The sequence below is a fragment of the Dinoponera quadriceps genome, unplaced genomic scaffold (assembly GCF_001313825.1).
Source record: "Dinoponera quadriceps isolate SergipeBrazil2010 unplaced genomic scaffold, ASM131382v1 scaffold1441, whole genome shotgun sequence".
NCBI classification, from domain to species: Eukaryota; Metazoa; Arthropoda; class Insecta; order Hymenoptera; family Formicidae; genus Dinoponera; species Dinoponera quadriceps.
Window position 1 is genome coordinate 798,676 of NW_014555884.1, and position 20,682 is coordinate 819,357.

Here is a 20,682-nt window from a genome sequence, read left to right on the forward strand (position 1 = left end):
TTATTATTGGTTATGATATTATTGCTCAGTAGTTTTATTATTTGTATAAATAATAAAACTATTATATATTACTAACCAATTATATCATAACCAATAATAATTTTCTGAGACATATGTAGGAAGATCTTATTTATAGAACAAATGCTACAAATGCTTATGCTATAAATGCAAAGCATGCATTTTCAGCATTTGTTATAACATTCCATTAGCTTCTTTTAAAAATTTATTTGACATTTTGTGGCTTTGCTTTTGACTCGTGTGCAATTTAGTATGCTAATTCAACCTTAAGTAGATTTTATTTAAAAATTATTATTTAAACAATTTGAATAAATAAAAAGTTATTTCGTTTGGCACTAAGAATCTTCCTGTGCACTTTGCAAGTGGTTATTCTAAGGATAACTTCATCTTTCCCATATATATATATATATATTCAGAGGTTATGAACACATATATAATAAATGAATATAAAAATAGGAAAAAATAAATTGCTTAATATAGTTTTCAATAATAATCAGGTACTGGTGCACATGCTATTTTCACAAAATCTTCATATTTCACATATCCATTTAGAGATACGTTGGCTTCGCGAAAAATTTGCTCCACTGCAATAAAACAATACTTGAAAAGCTTGATGTTAAGTATAAGATTAAATTATGTAAAATTAAATTAAGTCACTTTACAAACCTTCTTTGCTACTCAATTGTTCACCCCAGTGGAGTAACATATGTGCTAATTGTCGAGCTGAAATAGTACCACTATGACATGAATCTGCTGCTTGAAAAGCTTTAATCACTTCTTTCGGTAAATCTTCCATACAAGTTTGAAGATGCATAACTTCTAGGAAATCAGCAAAAGACATTTTTCCACCTGACAATAATGCAAAAATTACATATGATGATAACAAATAAATATTATAAGAGCGTAGTTTACCTTTATCTTTCATATATTTGTTTAATTCTGCGATCGTTGGGCTTAAACCTAAGGATCTCATGATTATAGTAAGCTCATCGAGTGTTCGAATTTGACCGCTTCGTGCAAACAGGTAGAAACATTCTCGGAACTCTATAAAGATATTTTGAACAATTTGTAAATTAAATGTATAATATGCAGTTGTAATCTTATTATTATTCTGAATGTACCATCTATATCTTCTTCCCTGAAATATCGTGCCTGCAATTTGATAAAATATCTAAAATTATATATGAACAAAAAGAGAATAAAAGCAATATTATAAATTAAGAATAATAATTGCATGAAAAGAAATTGAAGAATATATAAAGTATAAGCAGATATATCAGCATAATCAATTCAAAAATTTTTTATTTTGACATTCGAACACACTTCAATATATTAATATAATCAATATATATATCAAAATTACCATAATCGATTAATTTTATGAAAGTGTTGTTCACTTTCCGAGTATTTTTGCCTTTGTTTTCCTTTTTACAACTTTGACATAACAAGCAAACGAAGTATCGCAATAACCGTAACCTCACTTTACCTCGTTCATCTTTTCTTTAAAGGCCTTGACACATAAATTACCATATATCGTAAGTGCCGATCCACAATATTCTAAGCCATGAACCTTAAGAAATTAGCCGCAGTTCAGCAGAACATTTATTCTGCACTGTTGAAAGTTTTCTGTACTAACATTGGATTATTCCTGTAGATTTAAAAGAATAATCCAATCTCAGGTCCAATCAGATCAGAAAACTTCTAATAGTTAAAAATTAAACGTTCTGCTGAACGTGGTCATTGACTAATCACAGTTGATTATTCCCCTCACATTCGATTACGATTGGTTACTTTCTTAAGGCTTGAGGCTTAAACTACCTATTGTGGACCGTCATTAAGAGAGAATTCATCTTGACAGACAAACAGCAGCAGCCAATCAGAATTCACGCTGTCAGTAGATAAAGAGTGCGTTTTTTTTGGGCGTTCACGCGCTTATTCAATCTTTATTGTTTATTATATGCTAAAAGAAAATAGAATTTTTGATAATTTGGTTATTGCTTAAAAAGAAAATATGTTTCCAGAATCAACATAACTGGAAGTTATTGATTTTAAAGTTTCTAAAAAGATAGCCCGGATTATATAATGAAAAGATTTAGAATTATAACATATATCGCTGATTTTTTTTACTTTGGAGTAAATAAAATTAAAAGCATTATCTTGTAAAATACGATGTACAACTTACAAATGGTTACTGAAATATAACCACAATGTTTTTGCAATAACACTATATTTTTCATGTAGCAGTGTCATTTTTAAAACTGTATTAAATATACTTACCTGTCCTGTACACCAAGTAGCCTCAGTCTCTCCTATTATTTCCTTGTGATTGTAAGAAATATTTTGTTATCCTTACAATAAATCGGAAAAAGAAAAAAAATTGGGCCTTTTGTTTATTTCCCTTTGCCCTCAACATTGGCGTGACAACACTAAAATTTTCGTATTTTTCCTATTTTTCTAAGCCTTAGAAAAAACGATAAAAACCGGTTTTTTCGAGCTTTCGGAATATTATTAAGTATTTCCTAGGGTCGGCTGGCATAACTTCAGTCGACATAATGACAATAAATAAACAGCATGGTCAACAGGTAATATTACAAGTTTCTAACGCTGATTATATTTAATTGTTACATATCACACATTTGCAACAATTTTCGTCGTTGATTAGATCTATACTTCTTGAAAGCTGAATCGACTAATCTATTGTATCGCACTTTTCAATCTCGGTCACAGAGAAAATGTCACGAGAGAAACTTGTCCTGTAATGCTTAAACCGTAAACTTATTATAAATTTATTAATACGATATTAACGATTGTGAAATAACGAGATAGGTAAGGAAGGTATTGATATTCAATATTAATTAACAATCATATAAAATTCACTTTATTTCAAAGTGATTTTAATATTTCAAAATTCTTTAATTTAAGCACTTAATTTTTAAATAATGTAGTGGAGACTTATAAATTTTAGATATTATTATAGTATGCACAGTCATAATGAATAGACTAATCTTTAAGAAAAATTGATGAATATATTAAGAGTTAGAAAAATATATCTTACCATTCTGAAAATGAAAAATATCGTGTGACATATTATAATGTGTCGTGTGACTTAATTACTGAGTATATTATAAGATAATAACATACATATAACATAGAGAGGAAAATAATATATGACGATTATTAAGGAATTGTCAAAGCTTTCTAATAATATAACTTAAATTGTCTATAGAACTTAAAATTATGTATAACAATTTTATATTATTACATAATATATTTTTCTTATCAATAAATAATTTGCGGTTGCTCTCACACTCACTCATACTCGTACATACACACTCGCGCGCGCGCGCGTACAAATATACTAAAGAGTTGTGTGAGAATTTTGTTGAAAAATAAAAATTACGAGATAACTTACGGTATAAAGTTACGAATGTATGTAAAAATTAACCTTCAGAATTAATATGCAATATACATAAGCAACAAATTAGTCTATCAGTAGCAATCTTACAAATATATAATACATTTCTAGCATATTACATACATACACATATATGAGCGCGCGCGTGTCAGTGTGTGTAAAAAATATACGTCCTATAAGTTCCTTGCTTATGGTACTGCTAATGGTACAAATATTATTTATAACGTACATAAAAGGATGTAATATATAATAAACTACGGCTATGATACATAATAAACTATATATATATATTCAAAACGTATTCAAAAAATCCCATGTCGACAGGATATTTCGAAAAACAAATATTTTAGAGAAAAATTTAAAAGTTGGTGGTTATCAAGCAATATATTAGATGAACATTTTAGTTACACCCTGAACTAAACTAGAAAAGTCACCTCAAATTTCTTTAATGGAAGCTACGTTTTATTACATATTCTCATTACTGCTGTCAAAACATTTACAAAACTCTAGTTACAAACCATTCTAAGATGAGAACATTTTAACTTATAAGTCTTCAAAGTTGAAGTAATGCCGACATTAACATTACCCAAGATGCACCACGTGGGAAAATTGTTTGTGTCAAAGCAGAAATAAGGATCCTACGGTTCGACACAACCACACGAACGTATACAAAAGTAATTTAAATCTAACTAGGCAACCTCCATACGATGCGCCTTGGATAATGCTAATGCCGGCAGTATTTTAACCTTGAGAACTCATAACTCAGAAAGTTCTCATCGAGAAAAGATTTGTAACCAGTGCTTCGTAAACATCTGGACAACAGCTATAGAAATATGTCATAAAACATAGTTTTCATTTAAAAAATTACAAGATAACCTTTCCCTGATCTTGAAGACTCAGTCCAGGGTTTAATTAATATAAACATCTAATATGTTGCTTGATACTCAACAACTTTGGTATTTAACATTTTTCTCGAAAAAGTTTCATTTTCAAGATATCTTGCTAGGGACTTTTTAAGCACCCGTACACACACATACACATGTATGTATACAACTAGATAATTTATTATGTAACATATATGTATGTACATATATATTATGTACGCGCGCACACGCAACACAACGCACATATGTGTTAAAGATTATTTCATCATGTAATTTGTTTTTGCAAATACGTGTATAAAACAGTTTCTTATGGTTTCCGATTTTAATTTGCACGTAAGAACAATTGTGTTTAAACGTTTCTTTTATAAATTAATTAGATTAAAACTGCCACTTAAAAATTTTAATAATCTTGAAATTTAACATTATTTAGCTCATATAGAGGAGAATTGCCAAATGTGTACTAGTCATTTGAATCATATATTTTCTGTAATTATTAAATATAACCGCGAGCTCTAGTAGTAAATATTTAAAATAAATGAGTAATGGAAAACATAACCAAAGCTTTAACGAATTCCACTATATTTTTATATGATATAAACATACTTAAAAAATTAAGAAATAGTATTTAGCAATAAAAGATTTGGCATTTCCCCTTTATATGAATACCTGTGTAGTTATGCATGTACATACATACATATATACATACATACATACAAGATATGTACTTATTACTTAATAAAGTATCGAATTACTTTTATACATGGTCTCCGAAATATTTTCATAGGGCAATTGTGTTCAAATGCAGGTAGAATAAGTTAAACTGAATAGAAAAGTCATGTATCATTTTGCAAACTTTGCAATAGTTAATGAGTAATTAATTAATCTGTGCGAATAAGCGTATGCGGGAAGCGGTAAGTCAGATGCCGGTAGGTAGGAAATGACAACAAATTTTGGAAGGCGAAGTAGCAAACAGCGTGAGACATAAACTGCATTATTCCATTTTCTGAAATCAATTACCGTTGCTAGGAGATCCTAAAAAGTAAACCATTTTTCTTACATGCTCAAAATCAACTTTCTTTATTTGTGCCTACGGAAATCGGGCTATCGTTTTCCGTATGCCTATCCGCTCAGACAGATTAATTAATTACTCATTAACTACTGTGAATTTTACAAAATAATACACTTTGGTATTTAATTTAATCCATTACAGCGGTCGCTCACGCCGAAATTTTCCAGACACTCTGTATAAATAAATATTTGAAGGATAAAATTTAAACAAGGAGTCTTGTTTGCTGTTATTGTTCCATTATAAACTAATACCTTGTAATAATATTAATATAAACATTACACGAATAGATAGATATACATTGTCCTGAAAAATCAAAATTTCGAAATTTGGAAATTGGAACGATTTCCTAAAAAAATATAATATCGAAATCCGAATACCAAAAAACAATGCTCTGAAATACATTTTTCCCAAAATAAATTGTTTCGAGGAAAAATTATTACTCTGAAATTGTACACACATATGAGGCATATAGAACAAACATACAAATATATTAATATCTACCTATTTAATACACTCTTGCTGTATTTCAATAAATGAATACTAATGCACCTTGCTAACGAAACATTTTAAATTTCTATAAAATTGTATTTCAGGAGATTGTCTCGGTATTCGGATTTTAATATTGTGAATTTAGGAAATTTGTCTACTTTTTAAATTAACAATTAATTACACACACACACACACACACACACACACACACACACACACACACACACACACACACACACACACACACACATTATATATATGCAGAGTGTCTCAAAATTAGACCAACAAATTCTAGATACTTTTAAAGGACATCAAAACTAGTAATCCTTGTCAATAAACCCATATTTACAAATGAGACGTTTTGACCCTACGGTGAATTATTTACAATAGTTGTTCGAAATGTAGACAATTTACTTCAATATGGAGATATCAGGAATTTTTTTCTCATCCTGGTTTTGTTGCTATCTCTTAGTAAGAAATATTAATAAAAATTACTTTATCAAACTAAAAACTGTAGGAAATTTTAAAACAGGTAGAATTATTGTAATATTGTTTATTATTGACTCGCGAGCTCAATATTACAGCGTTTCTGGTTTATTATGGTTTTTTTATGGTTTCCAATTTATTTGTGCGAAATTCGTTTCCAAAATGGAAATTTTTCTTTTTAATGAACTAATCGATATACATTTTATTTATAGAGAAACTAGATGTAAATGACCTATATTTCGAACTGCTATGAATAATTCACTCTAATGTCAAAACGGCTCATTTCCGATACAAGTTTATTGAAAAAGATTATTAGTTTTGATGTCCTTTAAAAACACCTAAAGTTTGTTAGTGTAATTTTGAGACACCCTGCATATATATATATATATATATATGCATGTATGTATGTATGTATGTACACAATTTCGGTACATTTCTTCAGGACTGAGTACACACATACACACACACATACTCACTCTTATATAATAAGTTAACGCATGTTGATTTATGCTATGATATTGCGCAGCTAGACAAGAAAACGTTTTGAAATTGTACAATGCATAAGAATACTCAACATCTGAATCCATGTGGCACTAGCTATGCTTGGTTAGATCGTCTGCTTCGACGAGAAGAACTCGAAAATAATGGGCGTGGTTTATACAAGTCATCACTCGAGTATCGTTGATTGCTCCTATTTCGGCTGCAATTTTAAGACACAACATTTAGAAAGTTAAATTGTAATTAAACCGATTCTTCTAACATATTCACTATCACGTGTCATATAAATGTGGCAATAATTATTCAATTTATATCCACATTAACAAATAAAATATGTCTATAAACTGACTCCATCATCGACATATAAATATTTGGACAAAGCATCCAACTTGAATTAAGGCAAGGGGCGATAATTTCATTTAGTTACTGAAGTACCGTAATTTTTCTTTTATCGGAAATGATGGCTCCATACGATATGAAAAACATATATGTAGGTTGGCCAATATGACTTTGGCTATATTATATATATGTATTTTTTAATTATACTTTTTCTGTTTATCTGGATTTATATATTGACCCAACATTTGCTTAACATTGGTCTATGTTTATTATCATTTGGACTTAACTGTACATTTTTATATAAAAAATTAAAAATATAATTGGGATATAATAGGACACACACACACACACACACACACACACACACACACACACACATATAGGGTATATACAGGTCTATTTAAAGTGTTACAAGCCGTTACCTCTGAAAATACGCATCATAACAAAAAATGTTTCAAATGAAAATAGTATGATTTGATAGGAGTTAAATGATAGTGAAGTTAATTAAAAAAAAAATTTTTTTTCAAAGTTACATGGTCACTATTAATTTCTTAAATAGAACGCCCTACTTTTGATAGCAGATTCTTATAGCTGACATTGAGACGTTTCCAAAATGGTATAAATTAAACCACCTTCCGTTAAAAATTTTCCGATTTATAAGTCTTTAAAATTATGATAACGTTGACATTATTCAAAATGTATGAGGTGATGATAAAGATTGCGAGACTTAACTTATTTCTATCTGTCTTTCTGCATATAAATGTATATAAATATAAGTATACGTGCTTGATTAGCGTGAGTCTTCTTGCCCTTCACGTTCGAATACATTTTCATCAGAATTCTTCGCATCAATTCAATAAATGTTCAAAATATTTACCTTTTTGTGTGGTAAAAGGTAAATATTTACCTTTTGTGTAGACATAGTTGTGATCTTCGCTAAAACGACGAACTTTTGCCAGTTATTCTATCGTAATTTTAGAGCAGGCTTGTCGAATTCTGTATTTCATATCTTCCGTTGTCGTTAGAACAGTTGCCATAACTCGACTTTTAATAGTATCCCATAGAAAGTAATCAAGTGGAGTTAAATTTAGAGGACGAAGCGGTCAGTTATTATATCTTCTTCTGTCTCATTCGCTTCTAAGAGGACTGACGCGACTGAGTGACTCAACATTCGTTAGCTGACTTCCCCCTCTACCATTCCCGACCGATCCGAGCGCGCTCTGACGGTTAGTCGCGTAAAAAAAAAATCACTGACATTACTTTCCGAACAAACTTTGTACAGATATATACAGATAGATAAATGGAAGTGTAAATTAAGCCTCGCAATCTTTATCATCATCTGATACACTTTGAACAATATCAACGTTACCAAAACTTTAAACTCATAAATTAGGAAGTTTTTAACTGAAGTAGGTTTAATGATACCATTTTCGAAATGTCTCGTTATTAGCTATAAGAATCTGCTATCAAAAGTAGGGCATTCTATTTAAGAAATTAATAGTGATCTTCATATAACCTTGAAAATTTGTTTTTTTTTTTAATTAACTTCACTATTATCCCACATATACACCTCCTTCAAGCCATACCATTCTTGTCTGAAGTATTTTTGCTATGATGTGTACTTCCAACGATAACAACTTGTAACATTTTAAATGGACCACCTTGTATATGTATAGAGATATGTATAGAGCGGCACTGTGGTCTGGTGGTGGAGCGCCAGATTTGTAGCGCGGAGAACCCGCGTTTAGAGTCCACCTGATTACTGGAAATTTTATTCCAAGCTGTGCTCTTCATATACTGAATAAAAGAATAGAGATTTATGTATAAAAAACTGGACTCCGTCTTTTGGAAGAGACGTTAAGTCGTTGGTTCACACAAAGTTGGTAATCACTATGTGAAAACCTCACGTTTTAGAAAAAAATACTCGCCAATACGCAATGGCAAGTATTGTTGTCACGTGAGAAGTGACTTACGACCGATAAGGGTTAATAACATATTTATTTAAATTTAAATTTTTTTATTTAAATATATAAATGTTTGCTTTTTTATGGACAGCTATAATTTTAAGAAACATATTTTTCACTTGAAACAAATTTTTTCTTAGTGTAAAATTATTTATATTAATATCAGTTAAAGATGTTATTTATATTCACCGCACAATATTTTTGCATTAAGTATTTTTCGAAAGTTTTTTTATAAAGTTTGAAATTTGCAATACTGCCAGCATTAACACTACCCAAGTTACATAGCAAAGAGGGTTTGGAGTCAGACAATGCTACGGGTGTGACGAACCGTGGGGTTTTATCTCTGCTGACACACACACACACCCACACACACACACACACACACACACATATCATCATCATCATCATCTTCAGCCTTTACATCGTCCACTCCTTAACATAGGCCTCTTTCATTGCTTGAAAGGATTTTGGCATTAAAACGCCGCGTTCCGCGAAAATCCTTTCAAGACAATGAAAGAGGCCTATGTTAAGAAGTGGACGATGTAAAGGCTGAAGATGATGATGATGATAATATGTGTGTGTGTGTGTGTGTGTGTGTGTGTGTGTGTGTGTGTGTNTTAATGCTGGCAGTATTGCAAATTTCAAACTTTATAAAAAAACTTTCGAAAAATACTTAATGCAAAAATATTGTGCGGTGAATATAAATAACATCTTTAACTGATATTAATATAAATAATTTTACACTAAGAAAAAATTTGTTTCAAGTGAAAAATATGTTTCTTAAAATTATAGCTGTCCATAAAAAAGCAAACATTTATATATTTAAATAAAAAAATTTAAATTTAAATAAATATGTTATTAACCTTTATCGGTCGTAAGTCACTTCTCACGTGACAACAATACTTCGTCACTGCGGTCGTACGTCACGTAGGAGATGACAAGTTCGCATATTTACCGAAACCAGTTACAACCTAGTGAGAATCACGCATAAAAAGCTAGAGTAATAAGGGTTAATATATATAGAAAAAATATTTTTTATTTTTCGATATTTTTCCTGTCGGTATTTGTTTTTTCATTGTATATTCATTTGCACAACATTTTGAGCATGTTTTTTTTTCGATAGAATTAAAAATATATGAAATGGCTATAATTACAATATTCACGGATTCTAATAATTTGTTATAACACGAACTGAAGTGATACTGCATGGTGTGAAAATAATTTGATCAGGGAAACATGACGTGTTAAAATATCCAAAAGTATTTCGGGTTTAACCATTGCAGTGGTTAAGGTAAGACTTCAAGAATTAAGAAATCTTGTTCTTCAGGATTATGATACATCTATCATCACAATTATGAAGGTTGTTTGATAAATCTGGTAAAAAAATAAAACATGTTAAAAAAAAACCGCCTTTACTTCTCAACATAGTCTCCATTGAGGGCAATACACTTGGTCCAGCGAGTTTTCAATTTTTTAATACCGCCGGAAAAGTAGATTGTCTTAAAACCTGCAAAATACTCATTGACGGCGACAATGACTTCCTCATTCAACGAGAATTTCTTTTCTCGAGCCAGATTTTCAAATTTGGGAACAGGAAGAAGTTGTACAGAATCAAATCCGGAGAATGAGGTGGATGAGAAATCAATTCGTGTAATTTTGTCATTGCGACGGTCGAGTGGGACGGCGCGTTGTCTTGGTAGAAGAGCGCTTTTTTTGTGCGCCAATTTTGGCCAATTTTGGCCGTTTATTTTTCAGTTCTTCTTTCGAACGATCCAATAATGTTGCATAGTCCTATTATTGTCTTACTCTTCTGTAAGTAGTCAATTAAGATAGATAATTCCTTGGGAATCTCAAAAACAGTGGCCATCACCTTTCCAGTCGTCAAAACAGTTTTCGCCTTCTTCGGCGCACTTGCACCAAGCATTATCCACTGTTTTGATTGCTCTTTCGACTCAGGAGTATAGTAGTAAATCCAAATTTCGTCCAGTAGCGAATCGACGCCAAAAATCTTATGGATTGCGCTTGTATATCGCCAAACACTGCATTGAAACATCCTTTCGCATACGCTTTTGATCGAGAGTCAGCAATCGCGGCACCCATAGTGCGCACAGCTTTTCCATATGCAATTTTTCATGCAGGATGTTATGCACTCGTTCCGTCGAGACGCTTACGGTCTCAGCAATCTCACGCATCTTCATTCGGCGATCTTCCATAACCATACCATGGATTTTTTCCACGATATTCGACATGGTCATTTCAATTGGGCGTCCGGAGCTTCGTCTTCAGTGCAGGTTCGGTCACGTTTTAATTCGTTAATCCAGAAATATACAGTCTTCAATGTAGGAGCAGAGTCCCCATGAACTTTGTCTAATTCGGCTTTGATCTGCGCTGATGTCCATTTCTTTAAATAAAAGTGTTTTATCACTGCATGGAAATATTTTATTTCCATTTTTGTGGCAACTGCTAAACCACTTGCTTTAAACGACTATCGATCGTAAATAACGCGTTACTTCTGGTTGAAGTTGGAAGTTTTAGGGTTGGAAGAATGGAACTTTCCAGGCGTCACGTTACCAAATGGATTGTGGCGCCATCTCATAGAAATTTACCAAACTTATCAAACACGCTTGTATATCGAAGAATTTAGAAGGAACGTCCGTGTAAATATGGAAACAATGAAATTCAAATATATTAGATAAGAATATAATAAAGAGACCAATATTTACAGCATTAAATGGGGAAGATGATGCATTATTAAAGAATAAAAAGGCCATGTATCAACCAACTAAATTATCAAAGATAATAATATTTTCTAATGTTAACAAGATTATAAAGAATGCTATTAGCAGAAATTTAATGAACTTAATAATTGTTAATGAAAATTAGCACATATTTAAAATACTTCCCAAATAATGTTTATTTCTTATTAAAAATTCGTTTACAAATGTTTTCTTAATGAAATAATTACATGATATATAATCTCAATGTGCATTTCGAACTTACGAGGGGATGATCAGATCTTTCACACATTGATTTCACTGAAATTTTAATTATAATACTAAACCCCAATCAATAAATAAGTGATACAATGCAACTGGAGTATTCGTGAGAAATTTGCAAATAAAGCTTCTCGTGCGCTCTAAGTACCGCTTATAAAGAGGAGCTCAGCAATAAGTGAACGTAGAAGTGGCAGACTAAAATGCTGCATATTACACATTCGAGTCTGACTTTTTCTCTCTTTCCTTTATTTTTGCAAAATATTTATGTCAATGAGCAACTAGGAAACTTAACATAAAAGACCCAATAATTAATAATTAACCATAATGTTGATGAAAATTAACTATATGTTTAATTATTTCGTACTCGCATAATATAATCGAGCCGAGCCAATGATTGTCATGTGTCAATTGATGTTAATAAATATACTTATGTAAAGAAAGTCGTTAATTGACGTGAACATTTTGTAAAAATAAAAAAGTTGGAAAAAGGTGAACTCAAACGCACAACATGCAACATTCCAGTCTGCCGCCTTTGCCGCTCTGCTACGCTCGTTAATTACTGAGTTCCTCTTCGTGAACAATATTTACGACACGCGAGAAAATTTACATGCAAATTTCTTGCAAATGCTTGAGAGTTGTGTCTTGCTACTTGTCTATTTATTGGTTAAAATTTAATACTGTTACGTCCGTGTCTTGATGCCCGCGCTTTTAGCGCTCTGAACACACAGCTGATTCTCTTGACAACGAGTCGTAAACAACAGATGATCAGCGTTGACTGATAAACAATGGGTTTGAGAGATTCTCTCTGGGGCGGTTGAGTCGTCGTGACGTGCGCGTCGATCCTTTGCGAGAGAGAGAGTCTACGTGCTTTCTTGTAAATAGCAAATATATAGTTGAAGTTGTTTCCCATTTAACGTTGTCTCGTTTTATTTCCCCGTGCGAGCGTAACAATACTATAACGTATTAATATTTCAGCGAAATCTATGTCTGGAAAATGATCATTCCCTTGTCAGTAATGTTAAAATCAGGACAGAATATGTTCTCTTGTCTGATCATTCCCTTGTTACTAATGTTCAATCAGTATCAGTTAATCAGTTAATGATAAAATCAGGACAGAATATACCTATATATAATTCAGGCAGTATCATTTCTGATAATTTACTAGTTGATTCACAGCCTTCTTATTCATTATCATGTTTCATGCCATATAGGTCACTCGTGACTAACATTGAATTTCCCAATTAGATCCTTTAGCATTTGGATTTTAAAATAAAATCTAATCATAAAATATTTTAATAATTATTATGAGATATATGTTATCTGACAAATAAAATTCATGGTTCATAATCGACAACGTAGATCACACGCGGCATAAACAACAAATCCTGTAAAATTGGTCTGATAAGAAACGTATTAACGGTGTATCATTTTGCGCGTTTAATGAAATTGGTCTCTTATATTTTTGTCTAATGTATTTTAATTTTATTATTGCTTCCATACTTATGTTTTCTCTGGACCTTTCCTTACATTTATGACAACATATATCTCATATGTTCAAAAAATATGATTTTTTAATTTATCGATTTTAATATTACTATTACAACGGTAAAATTTCGAATATTCTTGTAGTTAGAATACTCTCACAAAGAGATCTCATGAATTGGAACACGTAGATCTGAAACTTTAACAGTTTATAGGACGGGTAATTTGGTCCATATTGTCGTTCTTTTTCTAAGTCCTTTTTTCTTTTTTTTAATAAAGTAATATTTCTTTAATTGTTTTAAGAGCAAAGAAGCATTAGACAAATAAATAAATTTTATAATACTTAATTTTATTGATTTGTCATACAGTGTAAGGTTATGAGTTTGATAGAGAAGGATATTAACTGGTAACTAATTTTCCTTTACATAAATACACGCTTAATATGTTTTAAACACAATACAAATCAGAAGAGCACAAAAAGGAGAATCGAGCCGAGCCGTTGATTATTGTCTTATGTCAACTGAATGTTCAAGCGAGTATTTATTTCTTGTGTAGACGAAACTTTGCGAATTATACAAATTGTGCCAAAGGAGTGAGTCGCATATAAGGATATAAATATTGGTCCCGACAAATCACATTCGATGTTAATAAATGTACTTATGTAAGGAAAAATTAGTTACCAATTAATATCCTTCTTCTTCATCAAACAATCGTAACCTTACACTGAAAAATGAAAAGTCAATAAATTTCGACTATTCCAAAATTGACTCATTTTTTTAATGCCTCTCCGATTTAAATTTTTAATTTTATTAAAAAAAATAATAATAATAACTTTAAAAAAGAACGGCAATTCAAGGTATTGAATACGGATCTGCGACTTCGCAGGCAGTCATCTTATCGTGCTGCCACGCGCCACTTCCAATTACGGTCTCGTTGCACTGGCATACGCGCGACGTTGAAATATTTTTTCGTTAATAATTTTCAAATGGCTGACCATCTATACCTAATATTTCATAATTTATATTTGGAACTCCCCGCCTTATAAACTGTTAAAGTTTGGTTCAGATCTACGTGTTCTAATTCATTAAATCTCATTGTCAAATATATTAACACGTTATCATGTCACTTTGTTCACATTTATTTTCATATCGTGTACTCTCACTTCGCTCTTGTTATAAACAATTAACGTGCAAGTCCATAAGCAGTCATTTGTAATTATAATCGTTAGCGTGTTTTGAATTCTATTGGAAAAAAATATATTTAAACCATAGACACACATATACACATACATCTATATTATACACTAGACTGCTAATTTCTTTAGTTATTGTACATAAAAAAAAGGCGATTCCAACAATTATTTTCCAGACTTATATATTTTATGTTGCAGTTTTAGAACGCAGTTCAGTTCTTAGTGTAGATATCTGTAGTTCAAATCATAATATGCAAACAAGTATGCATACTTACGAATAAAATTTCAGGACTATTTTATATATAAAGACCATATAAAATCGCAAGAATGTAAAACATGTACCTCTTTTCCTCTTTTGTCACGTTAGATGACGTCGTCTTCTCGCTCGTCGCAGATACATCACTATCCGGGCTCAGGGGCATAACGAAATTCTCGCCATTTGAAATTCCTTGTGTATTACAGAAACTCGAAAGTCTTGGTTTTTTGGTTGTGAGTAACTTTCTCTTCTTGACACCATGGACATCTTCGTTGGTAGGTGAAGACAGTATCTGTTTGTGACCATCATTGTTGTTATTTGAGTTATTCACTAATAAGTCTAGTAAAGGACTGGACGAACGCTTAGGTTTGGGAAACGTCATAGATTTTGGTGCCGAGGAAACAACCTTGCCGCCTAGACTTTCTATTATATCTTCCAAAGATGAGTTTTCCACCAATTCTAAAGATTCCAAGAAACTGGAAAACTTTTCCGATCTTGCATTATCGGTCTTGAAGTAACAGCAATCCTCGTTGTCCTCGTTAACGAAAGATGTGGTTCCCATACAATCATTACGCAAATCTGCTACATTAACATTTGATCGTATACATGTTTCTATGTGCTCTTCACCTAGTGATCCTGCTTCCTCGTTGTCTCGCATCTCTGTCTTAATATCTACCTCTTCATTATTGTAATTTGTTTTTGCTCGATGATAATCCCATACTTCCATGTTCTCCATTAATGTTTTTGCGTTTTTATTCTGTTCTGTAAATTCCGATTCTTTCAAAACAGTAACTCTTCTCTGGCTCGGTGAGGCAGAAATCTCCCTCATTTGCAGATCGTCGAAATGATTTTCTACACACACGACTGCATCTTTCGACTGTGTCTTATCGTTTAAATATATCTTGGAATCATCTTTACACTTCCCTTTAAATATTAGCAAATTTTCCGCATCTTTAGTATATGTCATCGAAACAGCAGCTGAAGATGCAGAAGACAGTCGATACGAGTTGTTCGATTGCGTAACCGCTGTTCCTAGCGAAATATTCGATACAATTTCACTTAGAGATTCTCTTATACATAACTCCATATTGGATAATGTCGCTTTTTTATTATAATGGCTGTCCAGAAAATCTCTCGCACACGGATCAGCTCCTAACATTATTATTGATCTTTCGTCTAACGTTAAATTAAATTCCTTTTCGGGATAAGGCTCGTCGTATTCTTCGTCGGGAATTTCAATGATTTGAACACGTTCGTGATCCGGCATGCTCGCGAGATTGTTGGCGTCATCTCTCATTGTACTTGACTGACCCGTTTGCTCAGTTTCTTGCATAATATTCTTCTCCGTTCTTTTATCCTCTTTAACTTTCTGCTTATCCATCTGTTTCCTGATTTTCATTAATTTCTTAGCTTCGTGTACATTTTTCGCGAATTTTGGCTTTTTAATCATGATGTCACTGGAAGGTGACTTGTCGTCTTCATCACTATACAAATGTCTCTTTTTCAAAGGCAAGTTCATCTGATGCAAATCTATTTCTTCTTGCGTATCATATGCTTCATCGTTATCATCAGTTTCGATCTTCAAGTGACTTTTCTCACTAGCCGTTTGTGAACCAGTATTGTAAGACAATTTACAATTGGAATGACGCGACAATTTCATGTCATTCATTTGCATTTCTTCGACATTATCTAGTGTTTCGCTATTAGAGTTATTAACCTCATTTTCCTTCGTCAAGCTGGACGAGTCTGATTTCTGGCTAGTTGCGTTGGAATATGAATTATTGGATTGCGAAGTTTTGCTATTTGAACCATTTGATCCATCCCTGTCCGTAGAACGTCGATCATTCGAGTTTTTCCGCAAACTGGAATGATCATCCTTCGTTTTAGATTTTTTTTCATCTCTACGCTTCTTATCTTTGGATTGGCTATCGTTCTTTAAATCTTTCCTGCTATCTAGTTTATCGTTACAATCTGAAGTCTTGTTTTGAAGAGAATTTTTTGTGTTTTTCTTACCGTTAATTCTCTCGCCACTCGCTTTAACATCTTTCTTCGTATCTGCTTTTACAGTCTTATCCTCCTTCTCGCCTCTAGAAGTTCTTTTTAGACTATATTTCTCAGACTTATCCGATAGATCTGTCTTATTAGTGAAGTGAGTTTTACTTTTGCTATCTTTCGACAATCGTTTTTCCTCTCGTCTCACTTTATCTTTCATGTCGGTCCTCTTATCCTTGCTATCTGCAACTTTCTCTGCTGACGTCCTACTGTTTTTATTTTCGTGATAACTCACAGACGAATTTTTTGATGACGATGAACTTTTGTGCTCTTTTCTGTTCGACTTCCTATCTTTAGAAGAATCCTTTTTATCTTTAGTTTCCTTGTTAAGTTTGTCCTTATTTAACTTTTCTTTCTCCGTTAGTTCCTTCTTCTCTCTAAGTTCTCTAATTTTCTCTTTATAGAGATCTTTCAAATCTTTTGCTTCCTTGTTAACATTATCCTTTTTGTCCGTTTCTTTAATTTTCTCATCTTTCAATTTATTGGCGTTCTCCTTTATATTTTCCGAATTATCTTTAGTTTTCTCAAAATTATTTCTTATTTGATCAATTTTTTCTTTAGATTTACTTTTACTGTGTTTATCATATTTTATATCACTATGACTACTCACTTTCTTCTTCTCGTTACTTTTGTCTTTAGGATATTTTACGTCCTTACTGCTGATTTTTTCCTTTGTGCTCTTAAGTTTAATAGATTCATTATCCTTGGCTTTTTCTTTCGAGCTTTTATATTCATACTTATCCTTTACGCCACTGTCTGTAGCATCACGAGAATTTTCTCTAGATACACTTTTTGTACTTTTTGAATCTTTATATCCTTGAGTATCTTTGCATTTAATGAATTCAAAATTGTTTTTAACCGCTTTATTCTTAGACAAATCAAATTCCCTGATTGCTCTAAAATTGTCTCTAGTATTTTTAGCTTCATACTTATCCTTCATTGTTTCATCTTTTAATGTGTCGAGTACTGGTGTAAAGCCATGATTAGAACCAAAGTCCGTTACAATTGATAATCGAGAATCCGATGAGACTTTGCTCAGCTGAGAATCCTGATTACTACAGTCAAAATTATCCCGTGACAGTTCATTTGAAAAATCTGGGCTCTTGGACCTGTGACTCGTTAATTCCGATATTCCTGATAAGTGCGAATCGTTAGAGATGTTTGATTCATTTAGATTCATAATGTCAATTGGTTCAAAAGTCGGACTGTCTTCTTCTTCTTCATCCATTTTATCATCTGACTTACCAGATATGTTTAAATTCATATTAGCTACACTAAGAGTTTTACAAACTTCATTGAAAGTTTTCTCTTCAGAGGAAACATGTCCATTTTCTGAATTAGTGTTATCTTTATCTATATACAGCACTTTGTTTTGCAGTTTATATTCATTGCACATTTTGTCATCTTCTTTCTCATTTAGGTTGTCACTTGTATCCACAGATTCAAGAGACAAGTCTTTTAAGCTATTTTTATCAGATTCTGGTGAAACTGGATCCAGATCTTTGGGTAATAAATCTTTAAGACCACAGATATCATTTTTCTCCTTTGCTTTTGGTTTCTCTATACCTAAAAACTTATAAACTACATCTTCTATTTGTGGCATAAAAACTGAATAAACTTTGGGATTTACTACTTGATCCACTATTCGCTCTACACCAGCATCCAGATATGGTGCATCGTGTATATGCTTGCGCAAAGTTTCCCTGAGTTGATTCTTGTTTAGATCTGGCTTCCATGTTTGTTTACTAAGGAATGAGTTTACAGAACCTTCAACCCGTGTCCTTAGATTTTGATATGCTGGCTAAAATTACATATATTACTATATTATTTATTTAAATATTACTTGTGCAATAAGATATAATAATATAATAGAAACATCTTTTAAAAAACCAGCTGATATTGTATCTTTAAAGACATAATCTTTTCGCAGTTAATGAAAAAGATAAAATAATTATAAAGGTTTTTTATGTAAAATGTCACATAATTTCAGAAATATATATCTTGTTATATTGACGAGCGATAAAAAACTGCTACATTGACACTTATGATCGAAATTTATATTTAATATTATATAACAATATAAATTTAATTAACTCTGAATAAGTCAAGAGGAAACTTCGGAATTTATTATGCAAATGTTATCGTTGTCAAAATTGGATCTACCTTTGTATCAACATCAGCAATACATTCTTTGCGAAATTGATCAAAGATGCCTTGAGATTTAACTTCGCCTACTATATGATCAATCAATCGTGTATCACCAGCTAACAACGTGTTAGGCAAATCTAACTCCATGTCATCCAAAACATCGAACAGAGTCAAATTTTGACCATCAAAAAATGGAAACAATTACTATTCACGGATAATATTCACTCTCAAGATTATTTCTAAAACAACACGCAGTCACTGTTTCTTCACATTTAGGGTGCGTTCGGGAAGTCGCAATTTAGTGCTACTGCGTCCTTCAATCCTTGTTATACGTGTAAAGCCCATATCAGACTACAGAGGGTGCGTTCTATATAACGATCGCAACGCCCAAATCGTCTTTTGCACTGTTCCACTTAAGCCTGTTCAACAATACGCCGTATGCCGGAATACGGATGTCAGAACGCAACCAATGGTCCGATAAGGAGAACTCATTTTCGAAAATTGAATTCTCTCATTAGAACATCGGTTGCGTTCCAACATTCGACTTCGGCATACGATGTATTATAGAACAGGCCTGACGCTCACGACGTTCACTGCGTACCGTTGTAATTAGTTTTATAACTAGCTTCCTAACGCTCACAATGCCCGCGTTAGTGTCGGTCTACAATAGGTTTTTTAAGTCTTAAGAAATTGATCAATCACAATTAATTATTTTGTTCACATTCGACTGTGATTGGTCAATTTCTTAAAGCCGATTACGGATAAAAGATTGAGATTGAATTGAAATTTGACCAATCAGTTCACTAAATTTCACTAAATTTAAATTCAGTTAACTTTGCACTGATTCGCCAAATTCAATTCAATCACAATCCCCAATCTATAGTTTGATATGGACTTAAGGTTTAAGGCTTAGAATACATATTGTGGACCGACATTTATGTCCGTACCAGACTACGGCCGTTATTCATAGTCAGATTATATCATAGGTCGGTATTCATAGTCGGCTCTTATATTTCAGACCGTCTCTAAGTTTATCTTTAGATACTTCGTGACCAATGAATGAAATGAATTGTAGAGCATTTGAAGATAAACTTAAAAGAAGAATCCGACTATGAATACCGATCTATAGATTAGGATTGAAATTGGATTTCAATTTAATCAACAAGAACAAAGTTCACTAATTTCAAGTTTAGTAAATCTTGCTCTGATTGGCCAAATTTTAATTCAATATCAATCCTAATCCCAAATATAATATGGGCTTTAGAGAGATGGGTCGACGTGAGTGTGACGTCATCAGATGGCCATATTGGTATTACTCATAGAGATATAAGAATAGAGGGAACAAGGGATATATGCTACCTGTAAGTGGAAGTGATAGAGGCAAAGAGAGAGAT

The 20,682-nt window shown here is 32.2% G+C and overlaps 2 protein-coding genes across 3 annotated transcripts; both read right to left on the reverse strand.

Moving 5' to 3' along the window:
* Positions 1–30: 30 nt before the first annotated feature.
* Positions 31–1,586, reverse strand: LOC106745661 (calmodulin-like protein 4). The gene is made up of 5 exons (XM_014621468.1): positions 1,382–1,586; positions 1,140–1,170; positions 931–1,062; positions 685–867; positions 31–602 (listed from the first exon to the last, which is right to left on the reverse strand). Exons 1-5 carry the CDS (start codon positions 1,382–1,384, stop codon positions 502–504), a joined length of 450 nt encoding a protein of 149 aa, XP_014476954.1. The 5' UTR covers positions 1,385–1,586; the 3' UTR covers positions 31–501.
* A 1,364-nt stretch (positions 1,587–2,950) lies between these two features.
* LOC106745698 (biorientation of chromosomes in cell division protein 1-like 1) lies at positions 2,951–19,608 on the reverse strand. Of its 2 annotated transcripts, none has more exons than XM_014621547.1 (3): positions 19,304–19,608; positions 15,175–18,941; positions 2,951–7,061 (listed from the first exon to the last, which is right to left on the reverse strand). In XM_014621547.1, exons 1-3 carry the CDS (start codon positions 19,433–19,435, stop codon positions 6,959–6,961), a joined length of 4,002 nt encoding a protein of 1,333 aa, XP_014477033.1. In that variant the 5' UTR covers positions 19,436–19,608; the 3' UTR covers positions 2,951–6,958. The 2 variants fall into 2 exon arrangements, with proteins under 2 accessions (XP_014477033.1, XP_014477034.1); XM_014621548.1 differs by lacking the exon at positions 2,951–7,061 and adding an exon at positions 11,156–11,563.
* Between the last annotated feature and the right edge of the window lie 1,074 nt (positions 19,609–20,682).

Excerpts from the sequence above, each read along its gene's own strand:
- LOC106745661 (XM_014621468.1), bottom strand. Across the intron at positions 1,063-1,139 it reads CAGGGAAGAAGATATAGATG|AGTTCCGAGAATGTTTCTAC; the intron begins GTACATTCAGAA and ends ATATCTTTATAG. Across the intron at positions 868-930 it reads CAAATATATGAAAGATAAAG|GTGGAAAAATGTCTTTTGCT; the intron begins GTAAACTACGCT and ends CATTATTGTCAG.
- LOC106745698 (XM_014621547.1), bottom strand. The coding sequence starts at position 19,435 with ATGGAGTTAGATTTGCCTAACACGTTGTTAGCTGGTGATACACGATTG. Across the intron at positions 18,942-19,303 it reads TTGCTGATGTTGATACAAAG|CCAGCATATCAAAATCTAAG; the intron begins GTAGATCCAATT and ends ATGTAATTTTAG. Across the intron at positions 7,062-15,174 it reads GTGACAAAAGAGGAAAAGAG|CCGAAATAGGAGCAATCAAC; the intron begins GTACATGTTTTA and ends TTAAAATTGCAG.